At 37.6% G+C, this 23,339-nt stretch overlaps 4 protein-coding genes across 6 annotated transcripts in view; 1 reads left to right on the plus strand and 3 right to left on the minus strand.

Annotated features, from left to right (window-relative positions):
* LOC106300278 (dirigent protein 22-like) overlaps window positions 1-616 on the minus strand; it is a 3,598-nt gene extending 2,982 nt beyond the window's left edge. Inside the window, exon 1 of one of the 2 annotated variants that reach the window (XM_013736397.1) lies at window positions 380-616. In XM_013736397.1, the coding sequence (XP_013591851.1) occupies window positions 380-594 (215 nt within the window). In that variant the 5' untranslated portion in view covers window positions 595-616. Of the gene's footprint in view, window positions 1-350 lie in introns of both variants that reach the window. The other variant, XM_013736389.1, reaches the window with a different exon arrangement.
* Window positions 617-4,865: 4,249 nt separating this feature from the next.
* LOC106299452 (dirigent protein 22-like) lies at window positions 4,866-5,517 on the minus strand. The gene has a single exon (XM_013735551.1). It carries the CDS (start codon window positions 5,490-5,492, stop codon window positions 4,929-4,931), a length of 564 nt encoding a protein of 187 aa, XP_013591005.1. The 5' UTR covers window positions 5,493-5,517; the 3' UTR covers window positions 4,866-4,928.
* An 8,310-nt stretch (window positions 5,518-13,827) lies between these two features.
* On the minus strand, window positions 13,828-14,986 carry LOC106339818. The gene is made up of 3 exons (XM_013778695.1): window positions 14,720-14,986; window positions 14,402-14,611; window positions 13,828-14,346 (listed from the first exon to the last, which is right to left on the minus strand). The coding sequence occupies exons 1-3, from the start codon at window positions 14,984-14,986 to the stop codon at window positions 13,828-13,830; spliced, it is 996 nt and encodes a 331-aa protein (XP_013634149.1).
* A 2,311-nt stretch (window positions 14,987-17,297) lies between these two features.
* On the plus strand, window positions 17,298-20,310 carry LOC106293280 (ABC transporter E family member 1). Of its 2 annotated transcripts, none has more exons than XM_013728937.1 (10): window positions 17,298-17,432; window positions 17,675-17,790; window positions 17,867-17,952; window positions 18,028-18,243; window positions 18,341-18,430; window positions 18,502-18,806; window positions 18,919-19,114; window positions 19,192-19,377; window positions 19,446-19,955; window positions 20,035-20,310. In XM_013728937.1, exons 2-10 carry the CDS (start codon window positions 17,688-17,690, stop codon window positions 20,152-20,154), a joined length of 1,812 nt encoding a protein of 603 aa, XP_013584391.1. In that variant the 5' UTR covers window positions 17,298-17,432; window positions 17,675-17,687; the 3' UTR covers window positions 20,155-20,310. The 2 variants fall into 2 exon arrangements, with proteins under 2 accessions (XP_013584391.1, XP_013584399.1); XM_013728945.1 differs by having other exon boundaries at window positions 18,532-18,806.
* Window positions 20,311-23,339: the final 3,029 nt, after the last annotated feature.

Raw genomic sequence — 23,339 nt, forward strand, 5'->3', positions numbered from 1 at the left:
CCTCGGAATATACCGAGGGACATTTTCCTCGGAATATTCCGAGGAAGGTGTCCCTCGGTATATTCCGAACGTTTTTTATAACCGGATCGATCGATAGATATATGTCCAAAAACGCATCGATCGATGAACTTCCGAGGAAATATCCCGACGAAGTTCTCCCTCGGTATATTCCGAGGAGATTTCCGACAAACTAGTGATCCTCGGAATTTCCTCGGAAATTTGTTTCCTCGGAATTCCGTCGGAAAATTCCGAGGAATTTCCGAGGAAAGAAGAACTTCCGAGGAATTATTTCCGAAGACTTGTTTCGTCGGTATGTCGTCGGAATAACGTTATTCCGACGAAATTCCGACGATTTTTTCCCTCAAGTGTGACTGATCCGAAGGAGTTCTTCGCAACATGCTTTTTGATCACGATGGCACTAGGGTTTGGACCGCTTATGACGTCGTGCCAATATACTCGGAGATGAGTGAGTTTCTCTTTCATGTGGAGGCGCTTCGGGTTCATTGTTCTTGCGAAGTCTCCACGGTCTCCGGCGGAGGCAAAGGTTGTGAGAAGGAGGATTTGTACGGCGAGTATTAGAATGAGCATTGACATGTTTGTGATAACTTGTTTTCTTTGGTAGAGATCTGTGTTTATGTTTTGTTCTCAGTTCTTGTTAACAATGGATGTTATATATAGATGAAGTTATGTGCTATATATAAAGATTGATGTAGAAATTATTTGCAAATTGAAGTATTTAAACGAATTGAGTTGATCTACTTACCAACAACGCGGTAGGACACAACTGGTAGATTTCTTTTGTTTGGTGACACCATTCATTGACTTATTGTTGATACTTTCAAGTCTTTATATCATCAATCAACCCATTGTAGAGATGTTCTATGCATAAATCACATAAACATGCATATGATCCACTCTCACTAAATCTACATAAACATGCATATCAGCATATGCACTAAAATCCGCATACATCGTCTATGCATACTAATATTGAGCCACGTACTTTTATAACAATCTTGTAACTAGCCTACGTACATCGACATCTTCCTACACACGCATCATTATAAAACATACATAGATAACGAGCTATATATAGATGCAATAAACAAGTATGGAAAAAGATAGAGATTTTATATATGTACTCTATATATATTAGAAAAGAAGGCATTCGCTGAGAAGTCTTTTAGAGTGAAAATTATTAGTTTTGTTTATTTTTGTGGGATAAACTGGAATTTTAGTTCCTTGTATTTTTGTGTGAAGTGTTATATGCATTAATTTACGAAAATTTTGATAATTGTTAGGAAAAAAATGGTGGAAAAAGTATTATTTTAATTGGCCTAGCTATAGCACTCTAGCATTAATTTGTCATCGAGTCGTATGATTTATGGTAAAATATTGATTTTGAAAATATTGTATAATATTCAAAGCTTAAAATATAAAATACAAACGAATAAGTCATGAGCAAATTGAGATGGTTTCTCATGATATTTTCGCCGTAGGCCATTTTTGTTATTGATTTTTATTCTCACGCTCTACATTTTGTTATTCTTAGGAGACTTCTCTTTTCTTGTTTTGTTCTTTGCGTCTTTGAATTTCGAATCTTTTATTACGTATTAAATATTGTACAACGTTATGAAAATTATTTAAGTATTTAAACGAGTTGAGTTGGCCTACTTATTACCAACAACGCGGCATGACACAACTGGTAGATTTCTTTTTTTTTTTTTTTTAAGTACTTATATATAAAATCTGCCCGATTTTAATCGGGAATCAGATACGGTTACAAGCTTGTTTTAAACAAAATGTCGAAATCTAACTATTACAAACCTAGCTTCGCCCACCCACTAAACCCGGCACATTCCGTTAGGTTGTTTTTCGAAATCCTTCGATATCGGTAGCCGTTCTCAACCATCAACGTGACTCTCGGGAAAGTGAGGTTCTCCTCGTTTCCTCGGATGCCGGGAGTTCCCTTGACGTTTCCGGAGTAGCTAGTTCCCGATGATCTCCACAAAGCTCATAACTTTCTCTGTCAATTAAGCCCAAGACGGCCGAAGGGGAGAGTTCAAGTACATACCAATGCCTTGCGAATGCCACCAAAGCCGGAATGAATGAAGCGCCACACGACGCCTGAACCTCTTCCCAAATCGAGTAAGCACTCGCTTCTGCCATCAACCTATACAAAGACGGGTGGTCTCCACCGCCACGTCCAAGAAAGTAGTCCCAAAAACCTGCAAGAAAGTCAACTACACCACCATAGAACACTACGGCGCCGGGATGTGAGCTTTGACGAGATGCTGACTCGGAGACGGTGAATGACTCCCGAGCACCGCCTACGCATCCATGGCCTTTGAGAACCAAAGGACCAGTTCCTTGACCGCTAACAAAACAACCCCTGAGCCAACAGATTGTTACAACGATGAAGAGCAAGAGACTTAACTCCTCAAGAGAAGCCGTCGCCAAACTGTCGGAGTGAAACTTAACAGGACGCCGTGAGCAGGAGCTCTGAAAGAGCGGCGGTGCATCTAGAGACCTTCTCGTGGCCATAGACGACCCATCGAAGCTTAACCAGAGACACACACACAAGGAATCAAGCAGGACACTTTCACCACGATTACATCCACCTTCAACCTCGCCTTCAGCTCCAACAAAAACTGAAGCACTCCTGATAACGGCGAATGGGTACTGGAATCCCTCCGACCCGAAGAAACCCTAAATAACCACAACCATCACCGAACAAGCACAAAACACAGATCCGCCGCAGATTACCACCGACGAACTGAGCCGTGACAAGACCTTTCGCTGCCGCTCCACCACGTCGAAGACCGGAGAGATCCGAAAGGGGGAAATACGAATCGCTCCATAAACCCAAAACCGACTCTAAACCGCTCCACTTCACTGAACCCTCGCCACAAGTCCGGAAAGGAGCCACCTCCACCAAGTAGCAGCTCCTCGCGACTGAAGTTCCCACCGGCCTCCGCGAGCTCCATTCTAAAAACGCTAGCATATCGGGCAAAGGAGGATGGAGACGGTCAAGAGCAAAGAGGAAAAAGAGGAAGGGTATGTAAAGACCCCTCCGGCCCCGGCACTCGCGCAGACGCGCCGGCCATACGCCGGAGGGTGAGACGCACGCGTTTGAAAAAGAAGAGGTCGAGAGAGATGAGCGATAGAGGAGAGAGAGAGGCTACTTCAACCCGTAGTACTAGTACTGATAGTTAACTGGTAGATTTCTTTTGTTTGGTGACACGATGCATCGGACTTATTGTCGACAATTTTAAGTCTTCGTGCTACAAGACGTCATAGATATATTAAGGAATTGTAGTTATACCTTTCTGTCTCTAGAGACTATCTAAATATAGTTGATACTCTTGTGTATCACAGAGGCATCTTTCGTGTTACAGGACGTCACAGAGTTATTAAGGAATTGTAGTTACACCTTTCTGTCTCTAGAGACTATCTAAATATAGTTGATACTCTTGCTAAACTAGCAAGAGTATAAAGAAACACTATGTTGTCATTGGTTATTTTAAGTTTTTAATAAAAATGTTGAAACCAGAGTATTTACCTTTTTGACCACGAGATAAAAAAAAGAGATATCGATTTATACGGTGATGAGTACATGCATGCGCAATGCATGCTCTCTTGCATGATATACGGTAAAATCCCCTAGACTATATTTCCGAAGTGATTTTGCCACATGTCTTTTTTACAATCAATTTCACAAAACAAATATGACATGGTTACTGAAATTGATGACATGTCTTATAACTTATATGACATGGAAAATTGCATTTAATGTTAATTTATATTTTTGGTAAACTTTTTAAAATATGGTAATAACTCATATATTACATTTAATGTCAATTTATATTTTTGAAATTTTTTTTAGAATATGGGAATAACTCATAAATCATCATCAAAATAAATATATTCAAATATGGCATTATAAATTTTGAAATATAATTTAATTATATATTTTTAAATTATACAATTTTATTACTAAAATTTTCAAAAATGTATACAATTTTTTTAGATAATTATAAAAATTTAATCATAAATTCATTATTTTCTAATATATCTACAAATTTTATAAATATTGTTTAATTTTAATTTTTGGTAATTATGCATCTTTTAAAAATTTATTTAATATATTTAATTAAAATAAATAGATAGAAAAATCTATCTAAGATTATAATTTCAAATATATACATGCATATTCTTAAATATAATTTTTATATTTAATTAAATCAAATTTATATTAAAATATTGATACGAAAAAGAATGAAAAAATAAATTTACAATATTAATAAAATTTTATTTTAAAATATACTCCCTCCGTTTCAATATAGATGATGTTTTAGAAGAAGTATTTTGTTTCAATTTACATGAAGTTTTGAGGTTTAAGGTTAATTTTAATTTTATTGGAAAATGTTCAACCAATTAGATTTTACCGTCTTTTTTTATAATTGGTTGAATGATTTAAAAACTATATTTTTTAAAATGCTTTTTTTCTTAAATCTAACTTTCTCAATCTTTGTGCACTAAGGCAAAGATGGAGTAATTTATATTTATCTGTTAAAAAATATTTTAATTTTTTTACTGCACATGGTGTAGGAATACACCTAGTAACAACTAATCTGGTAAAATTCAGATTATTTTCAAAATATACAATAAAGATCTACTTTGAAAACGTTGTATAATGTTTATCGATAAATTTTAGGTACAGATGATTTTGTCATTTAGGAAAAAACTATGTATCGGTCCAAACCATTAAAATATATTTATCAAAGGACAGAAACAATGCTAGAAACGATCATCTTAGCACAATAACATCAGACAACAGATTACTCAACATAAAATGTCACTCTTATTATAATTTTAAATCAAATAAAAAGTGCATAGAGGACACATTCTTATTTTGGTTAATTATCTTAGTAATGCAAGACAAAACAGTTATACTCAACGTTCGCATCTCCTAATTTTAGATCGAACGACTTAGTCCTAGCCTCGACATATCCTCTAGCGAACCGGAAGATTCCACTTCCTCCGACCACCGGCATTTCCCTAACTTCAGAGAGCACTGTGTTCCGACCAAGAATCGTGATCGTACTTCCATTATACTCCCCCGTCTTGAAAGCGAAAGTCATCGCCATCAAGAAACCTAGCTGACGTTGGGCCGCTCCTGCGTAGAAACCTTGGGCCCGACCCACGACTGTAGAGTTAATCGGCACATCAGATGTTAGTGTGTTGTCTATCATTGTGATTGATCCGAAGTAGGTTGAGGAGTACTTCCTAACCGGCGGCTGGATCATAATGGAACTAGGGTTTTGACCGCTTCGGATGTCATGCCAATAGACTCGGATATGAGTGAGTTTCTCCTTCTCGTGGAGGCGGTTCGGGTTCATTGTGCTTGCGAAGTTTCCACCGTCTCCGGCGGAGGCAAAGATGGTGAGGAGGAGGATTTGTGCGGCGAGGATAAGAATGAGCTTTGACATTTTGTTATACTGTTTTTTTGGTAGAAATCTGTGTTCAATTTTTTGTTCTTAGTTCTTGTTATAATTGGTGTATATATAGATGAAGTTATGGTCTATATATAACGAGTTTGTATGTAAATGCAACAAACGAGTATGGGAAAAAACAAAGAAAAAGATAAGTATTACTTTTCTATATTGAAAGTTATTAGTTTAGTTAATTTATTTTGTGGGATAAACTGGAAATTTTAATCCTCTGTATTAACCTTTTGGTTTTGAATTGTTCTATATATGCATTAATTTACGAAAATCTTGGTAATTATTAGGAAAAATGGTGGAAAAAGTATAATTTTAGTAGGCCAGCTATAGCATTTAGGTCAGTGAGTCGTATGATTTAGAGTAAAATAACTAATTCCAAAAAAAATTGCACAATATTCGAAGCTTACAATATAAACGAGTTGAGTTCAGTTTAGGGGAAAATAACGATTATGTAAAAATTATGTGTAAATTAAAGTATTTAAACGAGTTGAGTTGATCTACTTACCAACAACGCGGCAGGACAAATGGTAGATTTCTTTTGTTTGGTGACACGATTTATTGACTTATTGTTGGTACCTTCAAGTCTTTTATATTAATCAACCCATTGTATGGACGTCTGTGCATACATAAATCTACACACAGATGCATATGATCCATTCTCATACTAGTCTATATACACACATATGCATCTATGTACAAATTGTCTCATACATTCTATACACTACCATTTATGTTTCTAGAGTGATAAGGCCTCACAGTCATGTAGAGATGAGAGTTGTACTATATAACAATCAAGTAACTAACCTACGTACATATACATCTTCCTAAACCCGCATCATCATCATAGAAATATATGTAGATAATTAAACCTTCTTGCACACTACCTTTTATACGTTATTGTCCTTCCCCCAATCGCACCAAAACTTGGTGTTGTGACTTTTGTACCCTTTTTTCTTTCCCTCGAAGTCAAAATGTTATTAGATGAAAATTGTTTCTATTAAGAAAAAAAGGTTAGTTTCAAAAAGAAAACGTATGGGCTGATATGGTAATCATTAAAACCCAATAAAATTAAACGAGGCCCACTAAGTGGGCGTTCTATTAGTAAATGGATAAGTAAACCTACTATTTAGTTGTTCTCTAAATCCTTGTTTTTTAATTGAGATAAAGGCTATTCTGCTCTTTATCATTGTTTTAAAGTGTAAACCAGATTTTCACCCGCCTTTAAAAGAACGGATATATTTTTTGTTTTATATTTTTTTAAAATTAATTTTTATATTTGTGTTTTTAGTCATATTTGTGTTTTTTCTTTGTATAATATTTCTTTTAAATGATTAATAAGAAATTTTAATAATTGTATTAAAATAGTTGATCACACCTATATCAATAGATCATGTTCCTGATTTAATAGAATAGATTGTAAATAATAATAATGTTTAACACTAAATAATAGTAGAATATAGTGTAACACTATTCAAAAACACCAAATTTGATAGAATGATGTTGTTTTTGAAGTTTTATTAGATATGAAATTATACCAAAATAGGTTTACATAGTTTTATATTTTACTTTTTAGATTAAAAATTTTTGGTTATTATTTTTTTATGTAGATTTTATTTTATAGAAAAATTTGAATGGTGATTTTTTTTGTTTTTGTTTTTTTTTGTTTTTTGATTATATTTAATCACCATTTCTGTTTTAAAGTTTTTTTTTTTAATGTCCGAAGAATAGTTCAGAACAGTGTAACACATGATAAAAGAGGCCCTCCATGCGGAAAAATTAAAAACAGCGCAAAAAGACAACGACACAATCTTAAAGGAAAGATTCAAAGGTCTTGTCTAAACGCTTTCTTGTCAAAGACAGTTGTGAAGCCATGCCAGTCCTCCCAATGGATATGTATGATTGGAACCTCCCATCTCTGAAGACACTTCTTGCAATTTCACGAGATATAAAGTTAGCTCCAATCTTCTCTACTTCAAATGATACTGATATAAAAGAGCCACCAAGACTGCCAATATGTTCCAGCAAGGATCTGTATCTTGGCCAGGAGTGCGGTGCAAGAATAGCCTCCACGGTATCAGAATGATCCGATGCAATGACCACTGAAGACATTCGTAGATCTCGCACACTTTCGAGTACCCAAATAACTCCTTTGAGCTCTGCCACCAATCTATTTGTAGAAGGGGTGAAAGCATCTCTAGCATGTAACAGTACATTACCAGTCGAATCTCTTGCGATCAAAGCTCCACCTCCATGTAGCACCTCATTCCTACGGTTAACATTTACATTGCATTTTTATCGTACCTTCTATAGGAGGAGACCACTTTTTCCCAGAGTCTATAGCTGCACACATCTCTAATGGTGTCCCAACCTTTCTATTAGCCTCAAACCAAGATGTAGCTTCCTCCTCTGCATTTTGAATCCAAAAAGCCAGAGATTCCTGAGTGTCTGCATATAAGATGGAATTCCTATTCTTCCAAATATTCCACAAAAGCCAAGGAATAGATCGCGTTAGAGTGTCCCATGATGCTTGGTTGTCTAGTAAATCAAAGAAAAACTCCATATTCTGCTCCAACGAATCATAGAAACCTTGATCCGGTTTTCTTAACCTAGCCAAATTCCATAGCTACTGAGACATTCCGCAGTGAAACAACATATGATTTATTGATTCTGACTCTAAAAGACATCGTTGACACCCATCAAGAATATTCAAGCCCCGAGATTGCAGCATGTTTTCCACTGCAAATGCACCTGATAATGCTCTCCACAAAAACATCCTGATCTTGGGTACAGTAGCTAATTTCCACACTCGTCTTTTCAGAGCTAATTGACGTTGATCCTGAAGAGAGAGATTGTCTATTCTTACTGCATCACTATTAGCTTTTAACCAATACTCACTCTTCACCGAGTAGGATCCATGCTTCGTGTTTGCCCAAATATGTTTATCATGTCGACCTCCCACTTATAGTGCCAGAATTCTTTTCACTTCATTCTCAAGAAATAACTCCCACAGTTTCTCCATTCTCCATCTTCCATTGGAGTCCAATAAGGCCAACACCTTCAGTGCTACATCAATTTGGTTAAGTTTATGAACAGGACAGCGGGGATCCCCATCCATGATCCACTTGTCCTACCACACATATGTTGAATGTCCTTTACCAATAGACTTCATGAGACCCGCCACCAGAAGTTCTCTCCCAAACAGAATGATGCGCCATGCATATGATGGTCTAAAGCCTTTACCCGCATCCAAAAAACCACCTTTTGCGCAGTATCTTCCTTGGAAAATTCCCGCGAAGATTGTCACGTTTATTGAGGAGTTTCCATGCTTGTTTAGCCAAGAGGGCCTGGTTGAAATCTTCAATGTCTCTAAAACCCAATCCCCTATTCTCTTTAGACTCACACATCTTCTTCCAAGCAATCCAATGTATTTTCTTCTTATTTCCACTCTCGTTCCACTAGAAAGTAGCCATAGCACTCATAATCTTCTGACAATGATGCTTAGTGAGTTTAAAACATGACATTGCATACACCGGAAGAACCATTGCAATTGACCTCAGGAGTACCTCCTTTCTCCTAAGAGAAAGCATTTTGGTATACCATCCATTTAGTCTTTTATCCAGTTTTTCACCAGTGAACGCAAGAAGCTTCTGTTTCGAACCACTAAAGAATTATGGGATCCCCAAATAAGAACCTGCTCCACCTTCATTCTATATATCAAAAATTTCAGAGATAAGTCTTTTCATCACATCATCAATCGCAGTTCCAAAAGCGATAGAGGATTTATGAAAATTAATCTCCTGGCCCGAAGCTTTACCATACATCTCCAAACACTGTAAGAAAGCTGAGCATTCACTCAAGTTAGCTCTGATCATAAACAAGCTATCATCGGCGAACAACAAGTGTTGCATCGAAGGGCACTATCGGGTAAACTTCATACCTGAGATATCGCCGTTTAATTCAGCTCTGTTCATAACATGAACCAACGCTTCTGCACACATGATGAAAAGAAACGGTGATAATGGGTCTACTTGTCGCAACCCTCTTTCAGGAACAATGTGACCAAATTCTTGACCATTCAGCAGTATCGTGTATGATACAGACCGCACACATAACATAACCTAATCTATCCATTTCTTGCTGAAGCCTTCCAAGAAGCTCCACTCAACACGGTCATAAGCTTTAGACATGTCAGTCTTGATGGCGATATAATCCTCTTACAGTTCAGATTTGTCTTCAAACCATGTACCATTTCGTGGGCAATAAGGAGATTATCGGAGATGAGCCTTCCTGCTACAAAAGCACCTTGTGTAGGTGACACAACCTGAGGTAAGATTCCCTTCAACCTCGAGCAGAGTACTTTAGAAATAATCTTATACAAAACCAAACATAAGTTTATAGGTCGAAGATCAGACATTTTGTTCGGGTTTGCCCTTTTAGGAAGAAGAACCAGCTGTGTGAAGTTCAAATCTGATGGTAATATGCCTTCTCGGAAGAATTTGTGTACTTCTGCTGTTACCAAAGGACCAACATCCAGTGCTTTTGAAAGAAAGCTGCAGTCATGCCATCAGCTACTGGGGAGCTATCGCTTTTAATGTCCTTAACCACATGTTTAATCTCAGCATCAGAAACCTCTTTAGTTAGCCTCAAGTTCATATTCTCTCATATTTTCCTCTCCATACCTTGAAGTAGTTATTCAGCATCATCAGTCGGTCTGGAAGACTAACATTTCGTGAAGTATTGTACGGCTATATCACCTTTAGCCTCCTCTTCTGTGTGCTCCACTCCATCATTGTCAATGAGTGTCGGAATAAGATTTAGCCCAACCATGGAACACCTTTGTGTTCAAGTCTCCCGCCACCAACCATCTATTCTTACACTTCTGTTTCCAGAAACTCTCCTCCTCTCCACCAACCATCTATTTTTATCTTTGAAATCTTATGAATATGAGGATACAGCTTGCATTCTTCCTCATCCAATTCTCTTTGTAGTCTGTCAATTTGTTTCTTAGAGTTCCCAGCCTCCCCCTCTTCCATTTTGCTATTTCCTTCCTACAAGAAGTTGTAGACGTTGCGACATTCTTTTATCTTGCTCCCAGCACCGACTGCCATTGTCTGCGAATAATCTTTTGCACCTTATGTTGCGATGACGATCTCTTATCAAAGACGAATCTTCCCACACGCCTTGGTGCAATAGCCTATGTACTTGTATAAGATGGGTCTATGATCAAACCCAAGCCGCTCTAAATATGTGGTGTGCGATCTAGGGAATAATCTAAACTATTATGCATTCCCAAATGCTTTGTCCAAACGACATTGAATCCACACGTTCTCTTTCACCCCATTTGAAGTGACTTCTCTAACACCAGCCCACGGGAATTTGTTTCCAGAACTTGGAATCTCTTTTATTATGCAAGTCCTCACCATCGAGCGAAATGGGATGAAACTTCCCTCTTCTCTATAGGGTCCTCTAAGTTTCTCATAATTGTTCATAACCTCTTTAAAATCCCCTACTATTCTCAAGCCGTCATTACGATTCAACCCGATATCTTGCAATGCATTCCACACCAGCCTTCTCTTATGTCTTACAGGATCACCGTATACAAATGTTAAGTAGAAAACCGAGTTCCCCTGCTTTACTTTTGTATCAATGACTCTGTTGCTTGCACTCATCACTTCAACCTCATATGAATTCCTCCAAAACACAGCCAAACCTCCACTAAGACCCACTGGTTCACCAGGTAACAGTGGTCGTAACCCAACGATCTTTTAAAACTACTCACTTAATCACTAGAGTTTTTAGTCTCTAGGAGAAACAGAAAATCCGGAAGATGTTCACGACATATCTCTTCTAGGCGTCGAACTGTCAGGTCTTTCCACAATCCCCGACAGTTCCAACTGAGCGTCGTCATTGAGGATTGGATGGTTTCTGGTGAACCATCAAACCCTTGTTGTGACGTGACAATTTTGGTGAGACCTCTCCCTCCTCATTTGCCTTCCTCTTTCCAGCTCCATCCTCTCTACCGCTTTGAGCTTCCACATGACCCGATTGAGTTACTCTCTTCTTGTTTTGGTTTCTTCTTGTCCAAGAGGATCTATTCTTATAAGAACCCATGCTTATGTTACTTCGTTCACCTAGGTTGACATCACTTGAACCTATTGCGAACGTTCCTATCGTGAGTTTGGTTTCACTACCCCATCAGCTAGTTCCTTTGAAGAGAGTAGGTTTTCATCCAGCTGTAGGTTAGACTGGTGTAAGGTTGATGCTAGTCTGTGATCAGCAGATACTTATAAACCACTCGTCTCCTCAATCTTCTTCAACTGATCTCTTTCTGTCAAACTTGCAGATGTGTGATTTCTTCGGGTAGCATGAACCTTAGATGACAATTTTGTAATATCATATAGCTGGTCTGCTTGGACTCTACTAAAATCAAAGATTTTCCCTCTGCCAGCATGACCATCTGTTGACACTCTTGGGGCAATTTCCAAACGTAAGCAAGACCGTTGTGCAATAGGATCATGTGATAGTTCATTTAACATTTTCTTCATCTTTGCTTCTCTAAGCAATCTTTCCTCTGAATCAGCACAGTTCATGTAGATTATCATCTGTTCAAAAACCTTAGAAGCTACCACAGACGAAAGCGGCTCAAAGCCAGGAGGAATGGATGGAGCGAGCAAAGGCATGATCTTGTCAGCCAAGTTATTATGGTGTTGCCTTACTCCTGAAGTCGAATTTTCTATTCCAGTGTGGCGTCCAGCGACACCCTTTCCATTGTTCCTTGAAGTTTGAAGGAGTGGGCATTTTTGCTTCTCATGAGATAAGCGTAGGCAGTGAAAACACTTCTTACAATGATTTAGCCCAACCATGGAACACCTTTGTGTTCAAGTCTCCCGCCACCAACCATCTATTCTTACACTTCTGTTTCCAGAAACTCTCCTCCTCTCCACCAACCATCTATTTTTATCTTTGAAATCTTATGAATATGAGGATACAGCTTGCATTCTTCCTCATCCAATTCTCTTTGTAGTCTGTCAATTTGTTTCTTAGAGTTCCCAGCCTCCCCCTCTTCCATTTTGCTATTTCCTTCCTACAAGAAGTTGTAGACGTTGCGACATTCTTTTATCTTGCTCCCAGCACCGACTGCCATTGTCTGCGAATAATCTTTTGCACCTTATGTTGCGATGACGATCTCTTATCAAAGACGAATCTTCCCACACGCCTTGGTGCAATAGCCTATGTACTTGTATAAGATGGGTCTATGATCAAACCCAAGCCGCTCTAAATATGTGGTGTGCGATCTAGGGAATAATCTAAACTATTATGCATTCCCAAATGCTTTGTCCAAACGACATTGAATCCACACGTTCTCTTTCACCCCATTTGAAGTGACTTCTCTAACACCAGCCCACGGGAATTTGTTTCCAGAACTTGGAATCTCTTTTATTATGCAAGTCCTCACCATCGAGCGAAATGGGATGAAACTTCCCTCTTCTCTATAGGGTCCTCTAAGTTTCTCATAATTGTTCATAACCTCTTTAAAATCCCCTACTATTCTCAAGCCGTCATTACGATTCAACCCGATATCTTGCAATGCATTCCACACCAGCCTTCTCTTATGTCTTACAGGATCACCGTATACAAATGTTAAGTAGAAAACCGAGTTCCCCTGCTTTACTTTTGTATCAATGACTCTGTTGCTTGCACTCATCACTTCAACCTCATATGAATTCCTCCAAAACACAGCCAAACCTCCACTAAGACCCACTGGTTCACCAGGTAACAGTGGTCGTAACCCAACGATCTTTTAAAACTACTCACTTAATCACTAGAGTTTTTAGTCTCTAGGAGAAACAGAAAATCCGGAAGATGTTCACGACATATCTCTTCTAGGCGTCGAACTGTCAGGTCTTTCCACAATCCCCGACAGTTCCAACTGAGCGTCGTCATTGAGGATTGGATGGTTTCTGGTGAACCATCAAACCCTTGTTGTGACGTGACAATTTTGGTGAGACCTCTCCCTCCTCATTTGCCTTCCTCTTTCCAGCTCCATCCTCTCTACCGCTTTGAGCTTCCACATGACCCGATTGAGTTACTCTCTTCTTGTTTTGGTTTCTTCTTGTCCAAGAGGATCTATTCTTATAAGAACCCATGCTTATGTTACTTCGTTCACCTAGGTTGACATCACTTGAACCTATTGCGAACGTTCCTATCGTGAGTTTGGTTTCACTACCCCATCAGCTAGTTCCTTTGAAGAGAGTAGGTTTTCATCCAGCTGTAGGTTAGACTGGTGTAAGGTTGATGCTAGTCTGTGATCAGCAGATACTTATAAACCACTCGTCTCCTCAATCTTCTTCAACTGATCTCTTTCTGTCAAACTTGCAGATGTGTGATTTCTTCGGGTAGCATGAACCTTAGATGACAATTTTGTAATATCATATAGCTGGTCTGCTTGGACTCTACTAAAATCAAAGATTTTCCCTCTGCCAGCATGACCATCTGTTGACACTCTTGGGGCAATTTCCAAACGTAAGCAAGACCGTTGTGCAATAGGATCATGTGATAGTTCATTTAACATTTTCTTCATCTTTGCTTCTCTAAGCAATCTTTCCTCTGAATCAGCACAGTTCATGTAGATTATCATCTGTTCAAAAACCTTAGAAGCTACCACAGACGAAAGCGGCTCAAAGCCAGGAGGAATGGATGGAGCGAGCAAAGGCATGATCTTGTCAGCCAAGTTATTATGGTGTTGCCTTACTCCTGAAGTCGAATTTTCTATTCCAGTGTGGCGTCCAGCGACACCCTTTCCATTGTTCCTTGAAGTTTGAAGGAGTGGGCATTTTTGCTTCTCATGAGATAAGCGTAGGCAGTGAAAACACTTCTTACGAATACGTTCATACCCTACATCCACATATTTGATTCGTCCTCCGCAGTGTCACTGATTTCTTGTCTGGAATTGGTTGATTCAGATCCAAAACCACTTGTACTCTAATATAGTCATTCAACAGTGGTTTCTCAGGGTCAAATTCTATCACTTTAACATGACTGATACCATCAGCGACTGCATCAATTGTCTTCAGTGTCAAGTAGTTTGTTGGGAGGTTGTAGAGCTGCACCCAAACTGTAGCAGTTTGAAGTTAGGTAGGGGGTGGATGTTCCACCCATCATTCCATCGCCATTCCCCAATCGTCAAAGGTCCAAAATCCTTGATTTAATACCATCTGTATATCTATTTCCAGATCAAAGACAAATTGGAACCTCTCTTTAGTAAGAGCTAACCCTCGAACTTTGTCGTAAACCTTCCAGATCTTAGGCATGGTCTTCAGCATCCTCCCCATGTTCTGACATTCAGGGTTAAGGAGACAACCCATAATACTTCTTCCCCATCTTTCGACTGCGCAGAAGTCATCATCCTCCAGAATTATGATTGATTTATCTTCACCCAGTGACATGCCTTTCATAACCTCCGCTAAATTTCCGTCCATCACAAGTAAAATTAGCAATTTGTTGTAGTAGCGTGGGAAGTACGAAGAACTCTGATAATATGAAAGAGCGGCGAACCCTAGATAAACACATATTTTCTTTGAAGATTTACGGAAAAATATAATATTTCCTGAAGATCTTCCGCGATTTCCAAATATTTTTTGGAAATTTTCCAAGATAATCTCAATAGTAGCAAGTATATTCTCCTTCTGAAAGTTTACTCCACTTTGATTGGCTAATGTGAAATCGCCTTTGGGAGAGAGAAAAATCGTCATCCTACTTTGGAGGTAAATCAAAGTTAAAACTATAAAATAATAAAATATTTTAAATATACAATACTAAATAATAAAATATATTACCACATTAATATATAACTTTTTATTTTAAGGATGTTTTAAAAAAATTACAAACTAAAATTATCATGAGATCCATAAAAATACAAATTTTAATCTTGGATTATTTCCATATATGTTATGTAAATCAATTAGTATTTAAAATATCATTAGTTAGAAGCAAAATTGCCACAAATACCACATTCATAGTACCACTTTTCATGTTTACACTAATCATTTTTACCCTCACTTTTAAAAGAGTAAAAGACACTTATACCCCTATGATTAACTAATCTAGACTTAGGGTTTAGAGTTGAGGGGTGGGGTAGAGTTTTTGGAATTTGAAATTTATGATTCTAATAAATATATATAAATACTTAAAAAATATAATTTTTTTAAAAAATAGTTTCAAACATAATTTTCGATATTCAAAAATATTTTTTGAAAAATAATTAAAAAAAATTCGAAAAAAGTTCAAAACAATTATAAAAAAGTTTGAATTTGAAAAAGTATAATTGGAAAACATAAAACAAATATTTTATATTTTTATTTAAATAATGATTTGTGATATACATAGATAACAAGGATATAAGAGTCTTTTGCCACTTAATGAAGAATATATTTTTGAAAATGTTCTTTTAGTGGTGGTAAAGATGAAAAGTGGTACAATAAAAGTGGTAAGCATAAATTTTTCCCTAGTTAGAATCCAAAATACAATTTTATTATACACATATCCAAAAATTTTTTTTAACAAACTAAAATATGCATTTTGATAATTAATAGCTAGCAAGTTTAATTAATTTTTCTATAAGGTTTATGATACAAAAAAAAAAACTGATTGAAACAATGAAATCAAATTATTTAACTAAAACGCTTAGATTTGATCTGTAGAGAAAATTATTATCTATGGGATTTTGTTTATGTGTGTTTTATAAAATGGTAGATTTTATTTATATAAATATATAATTAACTTGTTGCAAAAATAAGAAAGTGGTCATAATGATAGGGGAAAACAACAAAACAAGGATTCTGGTTTTTATGTCTAAATTGGTAAAGAGGCTGAAAATCTGGTGTCCCTAAAAAATAGGTAATATATTTTACTTAAATTTTGGTAGAAAAATAGATTCAGAAACAAAAACTATAATCTACTCTAGAATCTACAAACCGCAATCAAGCTGTCAGTGTAATTAACTATTTGATAAATTACAATTGGCTTTAAAATTCGAATTTGGGAGAAAAATAGAACTTTCATGTGTTAAAAATCGAGCCAAACATATTAGACTAGTCGAGTTCTCGTTTATTAGTTAACGTGACTTTTTAGAAATTTCTAATTTTGTCAAACAACACACAATAAATGTTAATATATAGAATATTTAATTAAGAAAATAATATGAAAAGACAAACAATTGTTTCCTTATCTTTAAAAAAAAATTGATTCCTTGTCTTTTAAAAAACAATTGATTCCTTTTTTTTTCTTGAAAAAATCAATTGTTTCCTTATCATTTTTTTTTGTCTGATTAAAAAAATATAAAAAATAGAACTGACACGTATCACTAGGATCCTCAAACAATACAAGAAAGAGACGAAAAAGTTCCTTAATTGATGACTTTTGTAACCGATCTCTATCCTGTTTATGGGCCCCTTTAAGAAGTTTTTAAAATCCTGCGATAAAGATGGCTTTAGTACTTAATTAATGTGAGCTTTTTTTTGTTTTTGGACAATGTGAGCTATATGTTTGAAAAATGTGAATTCTTAAACAAAAACAATGGTTATTAGTATTACAAGTACAGAACTAGGAAGATTTTTAAAACAGTGTGTAGCACGAATCGCAAGGGGAGATAATGATTGGCTGAGAACTAGAGAGAACTGCGAATCTGAAAAGAAGATTTCCCATTTATTTATTTATTAGAATCTAAAATTTAAGAATTCTACATTTTTTTAATTATTAGCATCTCTCTTTTTTCGTGTCAAAGGACCGACACAATTTTCAGAGAATAATAAAACACGAAATAAAATAAACTGAAGTATAAAAGAAACCCTAGTACTCGTCGCCACCCTAGTCGATTTGTGGGGGCTCATAGATCTTTCTCCTCGCCGACTGATCTGCTGTAAACTGGTACTTAGATCTTCTCTAACTTCCACCATCTTATGTTTGTTTGATCTCAGAACTTCCAGACTGGTCGTTTTTTTCTGTTGACTTGATTTCTTTGGGCAGATCTCTAATTTATGTTTGTTTGGGGTTAGTAACACAATACAAGTGAATCTGAGGGTTTGGTCTCTTAATTTTCAGATTTCCTTGGGTGGTTCTGTCTCTGCTGCTTGTATTTTTTCTAACTGTAGATTTGTGTAACTTTGTAGTGTAAGTTGAGGAATGGCAGATCGATTGACGCGGATTGCTATTGTGAGCGAAGACCGGTGCAAACCAAAAAAATGTCGCCAGGAATGCAAGAAGAGCTGTCCTGTTGTCAAGACAGGTATAATCTTGTCTCAATTTCATCATTTTTGGCTAGCTCTAATATATACAAAAAACCGTATGTTATATATCTCCAGGGAGACTTTGTATTGAAGTCACTCCTACTTCCAAGACGGCATTCTTATCAGAGGAGCTGTGTATAGGATGTGGTATCTGCGTGAAGGTATACTCGCCTCTATTTATTTATTTTTTACAAAACCGGCAGACACTGAGTGAGATTTTCTTCTTTTTTTGGAAGAAATGCCCGTTTGAGGCTATTCAAATTATCAATCTTCCAAAGGATCTAGAGAAAGATACAACCCACCGCTATAGGTCCAATGCTTTCAAATTGCACAGGCTCCCAGTTCCAAGGCCGGGCCAAGTCCTAGGGTTGGTCGGGACAAACGGTATTGGGAAATCAACGGCTCTCAAAATCTTGGCTGGAAAACTTAAACCAAATCTTGGCAGGTTCGATGTAAGTACCAAACAAGCCTCTCTTTCTTCGATACTCAAGTTTTGCATATTTGATAAATTGAATGTTTTTTTTAAAAATTATTATTCTTTTGTGTCAGAATCCTCCGGACTGGCAAGAAATTTTGGCCCACTTCCGCGGGTCAGAACTTCAAAGCTATTTCACCCGAGTTGTAGAAGAAAATCTAAAGGTAGTTAGTTAGGATGTTTATTTTTTTTAATATACTTGTTCGCCAAGATACGATTCGTCTATGTATGGCAGACGGCTATAAAGCCCCAACATGTGGACCAGATAAAAAAAATTGTTCAAGGTGATCTTGGGAAGATGCTTGAGAAGCTGGACGAGAGAGGAATGAGGGAGCAGATTGTCGCTGATCTGGAATTGAACCCGGTACTGGACCGTAGAGCAAGAGATGTATCTGGTGGAGAGCTTCAGAGGTTTGCCATTGCCGCTGTTTTCATCAAGAAGGCTGAGATATACATGTTTGATGAACCATCTAGCTTCCTCGATGTGAGGCAAAGACTCAAAGCTGCTCAAGTTATACGCTCACTCCTCAGGCCTGACAGGTTTTTTATTTTATTTTATTATTTTATTTTTGTGATCTCTCGCTCCTTAATAATAATAATAATAATAATAATAATAATAATAATAATAATGTGATTTTTGCTTTTCACTCAGCTACGTGATTGTTGTGGAGCATGACCTCAGCGTCCTAGACTATTTGTCAGACTTCGTCTGCTGTCTGTATGGAAAACCAACAGCATATGGTGTCGTGACTCTCCCCTTTTCTGTCAGAGAAGGAATCAACGTGTTCTTGGCTGGCTTTATTCCCACTGAAAACTTGCGTTTCAGGGACGAATCTCTGACCTTCAAGGTAAACCTTTTCCAGTGACTTCTGATAATAATAAGAATAAAACAAAAAAAAATTATTTTGTCATTTTGGTTTACAAGGTTTCTGAGACTCCACAAGAAAGTGATGGGGAAGTGAAGTCCTATGCAAGATACAAATACCCAAACATGAGTAAGACTCTTGGAAGTTTCAAGCTGGAGGTGATGGAAGGTGACTTCACCGACTCTCAGATTGTTGTAATGCTTGGGGAGAACGGTACTGGGAAAACTACCTTCATCCGGATGCTGGTACATTCCCTTTTGCTCCATAATTGTGTGTGTTTTAAGACTTTGACTTTTTTTTTTATGTAACGTAGGCAGGTGCACTGAAACCTGACGAGGGTGTAGAAGAAGATATGCCAGTGTTTAATGTGTCTTACAAACCGCAAACTTATGATGCGCAGCGTGAGTGTTCAGTGAGACAGTTGCTCCATGAGAGGATCCGTGATGCTTATATGCATCCTCAATTTGTATCGGATGTAATGAAACCGCTTCAGATTGAGCAGCTGTTGGATCAAGCAATTTGCACGCTCTCGGGTGGAGAGTCGCAGAGGGTTGGCATAACGTTATGCCTGGGGAAGCCTGCTGATATATATCTGATAGATGAGCCAAGTGCGTATCTCGACTCTGAGCAGAGAATCACAGCGTCAAAGGTCATAAAGCGCTTCATCCTCCACGCAAAGAAAACAGCCTTTATTGTGGAGCATGACTTTATTATGGCAACCTATCTGGCGGACCGAGTCATAGTGTATGAAGGACAACCATCTATCAAGTGTATGGCTCATTCTCCACAGTCACTCCTTAGCGGAATGAACCTCTTCTTATCGGTAAAAGCTCTGAATCAATTTAATCCTCTAATACAACAAGTGGTGAGAACTAACCTCATATTGTAATCTTTTTTTGAAGCACCTGAACATCACATTCAGACGTGATCCCACTAACTTCAGGCCAAGGATCAACAAATTAGAGTCTACAAAGGACAGGGAGCAGAAGTCTGCTGGCTCATACTACTACTTGGACGACTGACCCTTTTTTTTTTATGAATATGCTGCCTGCACAAAATAAACTCGCAAGTTGTTTGTGTACTTCCCCTTTGATAAAAGTTTTAATTATGACTATATGGTTATAACTTGTTTGTAATGTTGTTCCATACATCAGACCAATGATACCGTCTTTTATCTCTTTTATGCGCTTTCTTTATTATTATGCGTAAAACTATGATTTTACTTTATATCGTTTTTAAAGATACCAATTGTCGTGTTTTAAGAAAATCATTGAACAATCTTACTGAAGTAATGGTTTTGCTTGACTTGTTTTGATGCTATTGGTGCACTTGCTTCTTCTGATTTGCCTCTAGTGAGATTACAACTACGATTTGTCAAACCTTTCTCATTAACAAGTCCCTTAGATTTGTCGTAATGTATAAGGTCGCAAATCATCTCAAAGCGTTTAAGGAAGATAAACAATTAAATATTTTTTTTTTTGAAAAAGGGCATTCTATTTAAAAAAGACAAAGTACAAGATGTGATTGTTAGATCACATAGTTTGGAAAAGTTGGATACATAGAGTAAAAAACAAAAGAGCTAATAAACCCAAAGGATTAGTACAACTCTTTAGTTTGACCAAGATAAGAATGGAACTTGTCGGCTTGATTTAAGAACTTCGACCTCTACGGCTTCGTTTCCCTTTTCCACGAACTGTGAACCATTCATTTCATTGATACTTTTGTGTAGGCTTAACCAACCTACCGCTTCTTGTCATACTTCCAAATTCATCCATTTGTTCGGTAATACAGAAATCACTCTCTATATCACCAAGCTCTTGGTTGGATTCGGTTGAAAGAAGGGTCATGGTTAAAAGATCATTTCCTGAGAGTTTAATACCCTCACTGATGATAATATCTGATGAAACATTGTCCATAATTTGGTGGAAAGTGGGAGCAGATGATGAACCTGCTAATGTAACAGTTGGAATAGATTTGGCATCCAAAGATGAGTGAGAGACAGTAGAGCTATCCTTCTGAGTAGTAGCTATTGGAGAGTGAGCAGGGAAGTGTGGTGGCGTTGAAAGAACCTGCTCAACACCAGCTTGGGTTTCCATTTCTGAAGTTTCAACTTGTACCATCTCTTGATCTGAGACAACAGTGAACTGACCTTGTTCTTTATCAGTTTGACTCCTTGGTGATTCATTAGACAAATCTTCAGTGTGCCTTGTTTCTTGAACAGCTGGGAGAAAACACCTTTTTTCCTTATGTCCTAATTGCCCACATCTGCCGCAAAAACTCGGGATCCAAGTGTACTCAACATCCACCAAAAATATATTACCTTGTTTGTCATCTAAGGCAATTTGCTTTGGGAAGGGCTTATCAAGTTCTACTCCAACCAGTAGCTTTGCTTCTCCCAAACAAGTCGGATCAAGGCGAGGTTTGTGCGTTTGCATAGGCTCACCAAGTCCTGATGCAACATGGTTGAGGCCTAATCTTGAGTAGCAACAATCCGGAACATTTTTGAGGGTTACCCAAACCGGAATTGTTGAAATTTCAGGAACTTTAAGTGAGTTCACTGGTTTCCAAGGTGAAACAAACAACAAGCAGTCATCAACATGCCATACACCTCTCTGAAATACCCATTGTCGAGTTGAATCATGAGGAATGTGAAACATATAAGATGACTCGCTTATCTTATGACAACCTATTCTGCAAGATCTTTCCCACAACCTATTCACTACATCATGAATTAAACCTCCAGGAGGAAGAGAACAGCGATGAAACTGACCAATAACATACTCTTTTTTATTCTCAGGTCCTAAGGTTAGTACTTGAGAAGGAATTGAAACCTGAAGAGTTCCGTCGAGTCGGAATGTAGGCTTGGCAGCTCGATAAAGATTCCTGGTGGCAGGGTTCATTCTGGCAGCCCACGGAAATCTTAGCGTTCCATCATCTTTAAGTTCCGGAACTGGTATCTTCTGAACTGGTATAAGAGGAAACTCTCTAACAGTAGTTATGTGATCTCTTTTCTTATGGTTTTGACCAAGTCTGTCAGTCAATGTCGGCCAGAAGGAATCAAGGAGTTTGTTTAGGTATTGAGGGTCAAAATCCTTTGGTGTTGCCGGTGTTGGTGGAGTAGCCGGATGAGCAAAAGTGAGAGGTTTAGCCCATGCTCCGATCGATGGAACAAAAGTAGCCGAAGGGTCGGAGAATAACTCTGACGGAGGAACAATAACTGGAGATAAATCAGTCGACTGAAGCACAAAGTTGTTTCCAGGAACACCAGCTTGGGAACAAGCTTTAGGAGATGAAGGAACAGAGATAGTAGTTGAAGAGCCATTCAATACGATCTCAATTTCAGGGCTTGACGAGCCTGTCTTCGCGACCTGAGGAAGCGGAGGAGGTAGGCCAGGATCATGGTCGGTGTTGGAGTCAATCACGTTCTCGAGCGGAGAGATCGACGAACGGAACGCCTCGGATTCAGGACTATACATCTGTAGCGACCAAGGCGAAGTGGGAGAGTGGAGAAGATGCACAGGAAGGGGAGAGGAGGAGACGGCGGACCTGTCGATTGCAACGCTGTCACGAGTTAGGGTTTCGCCTCTTGAGTCGTCAAAGAAAGGGGCGCGTGTAGTTCCAACAATTAAATATCACCATAAGAAAATAAAAGTTAATGTAGTTCATGCATGCATGGTGTTATACATCAGTGTAGGTTAACGTGAATTGGTTTTAGAAAATTAGAATCAGATTCTCAGATCCTCGGTCGGTTCTCTTTTAACCATTAACGAATTAAATAGTAATTCGAATTGGTTTTCAGAAAATTAGAATCAGATCAGCATCTAAATGACCAATGTTGAGCTGCACAGAGGCATCGGTTGAAACCAGTTGTACGTCAATAAATCTTTTTGAAATTCTCTTCTTTTTTTTTTCACAAATTCCATTTGTTATCTTTTCTTCTTCTGTCACTGGCCTTTGAATGTTTCTTCTTCCCCACAGTAAACCTCTTTTCAGAAAACTACAAGTTTTTAATGACATTTGTTGTAATCAGTATAGGAATAGAGACTGTATAGTGTAATGTACAGAAAACCATTTAAAATTAGACCTTGTAGCATGTGATGTATCCCCTATATATTAATTGAGAAGCATTTGAAAAATTAGAACCTTAATTTTGTATTAATTAAAAAAAACCTCAAATCCTAGGTGGCACTCTAAATGCCTTCTAAAT

Source organism: Brassica oleracea, chromosome C1 (genome assembly GCF_000695525.1).
Source record: "Brassica oleracea var. oleracea cultivar TO1000 chromosome C1, BOL, whole genome shotgun sequence".
In the NCBI taxonomy this organism is placed as follows: Eukaryota; Viridiplantae; Streptophyta; class Magnoliopsida; order Brassicales; family Brassicaceae; genus Brassica; species Brassica oleracea.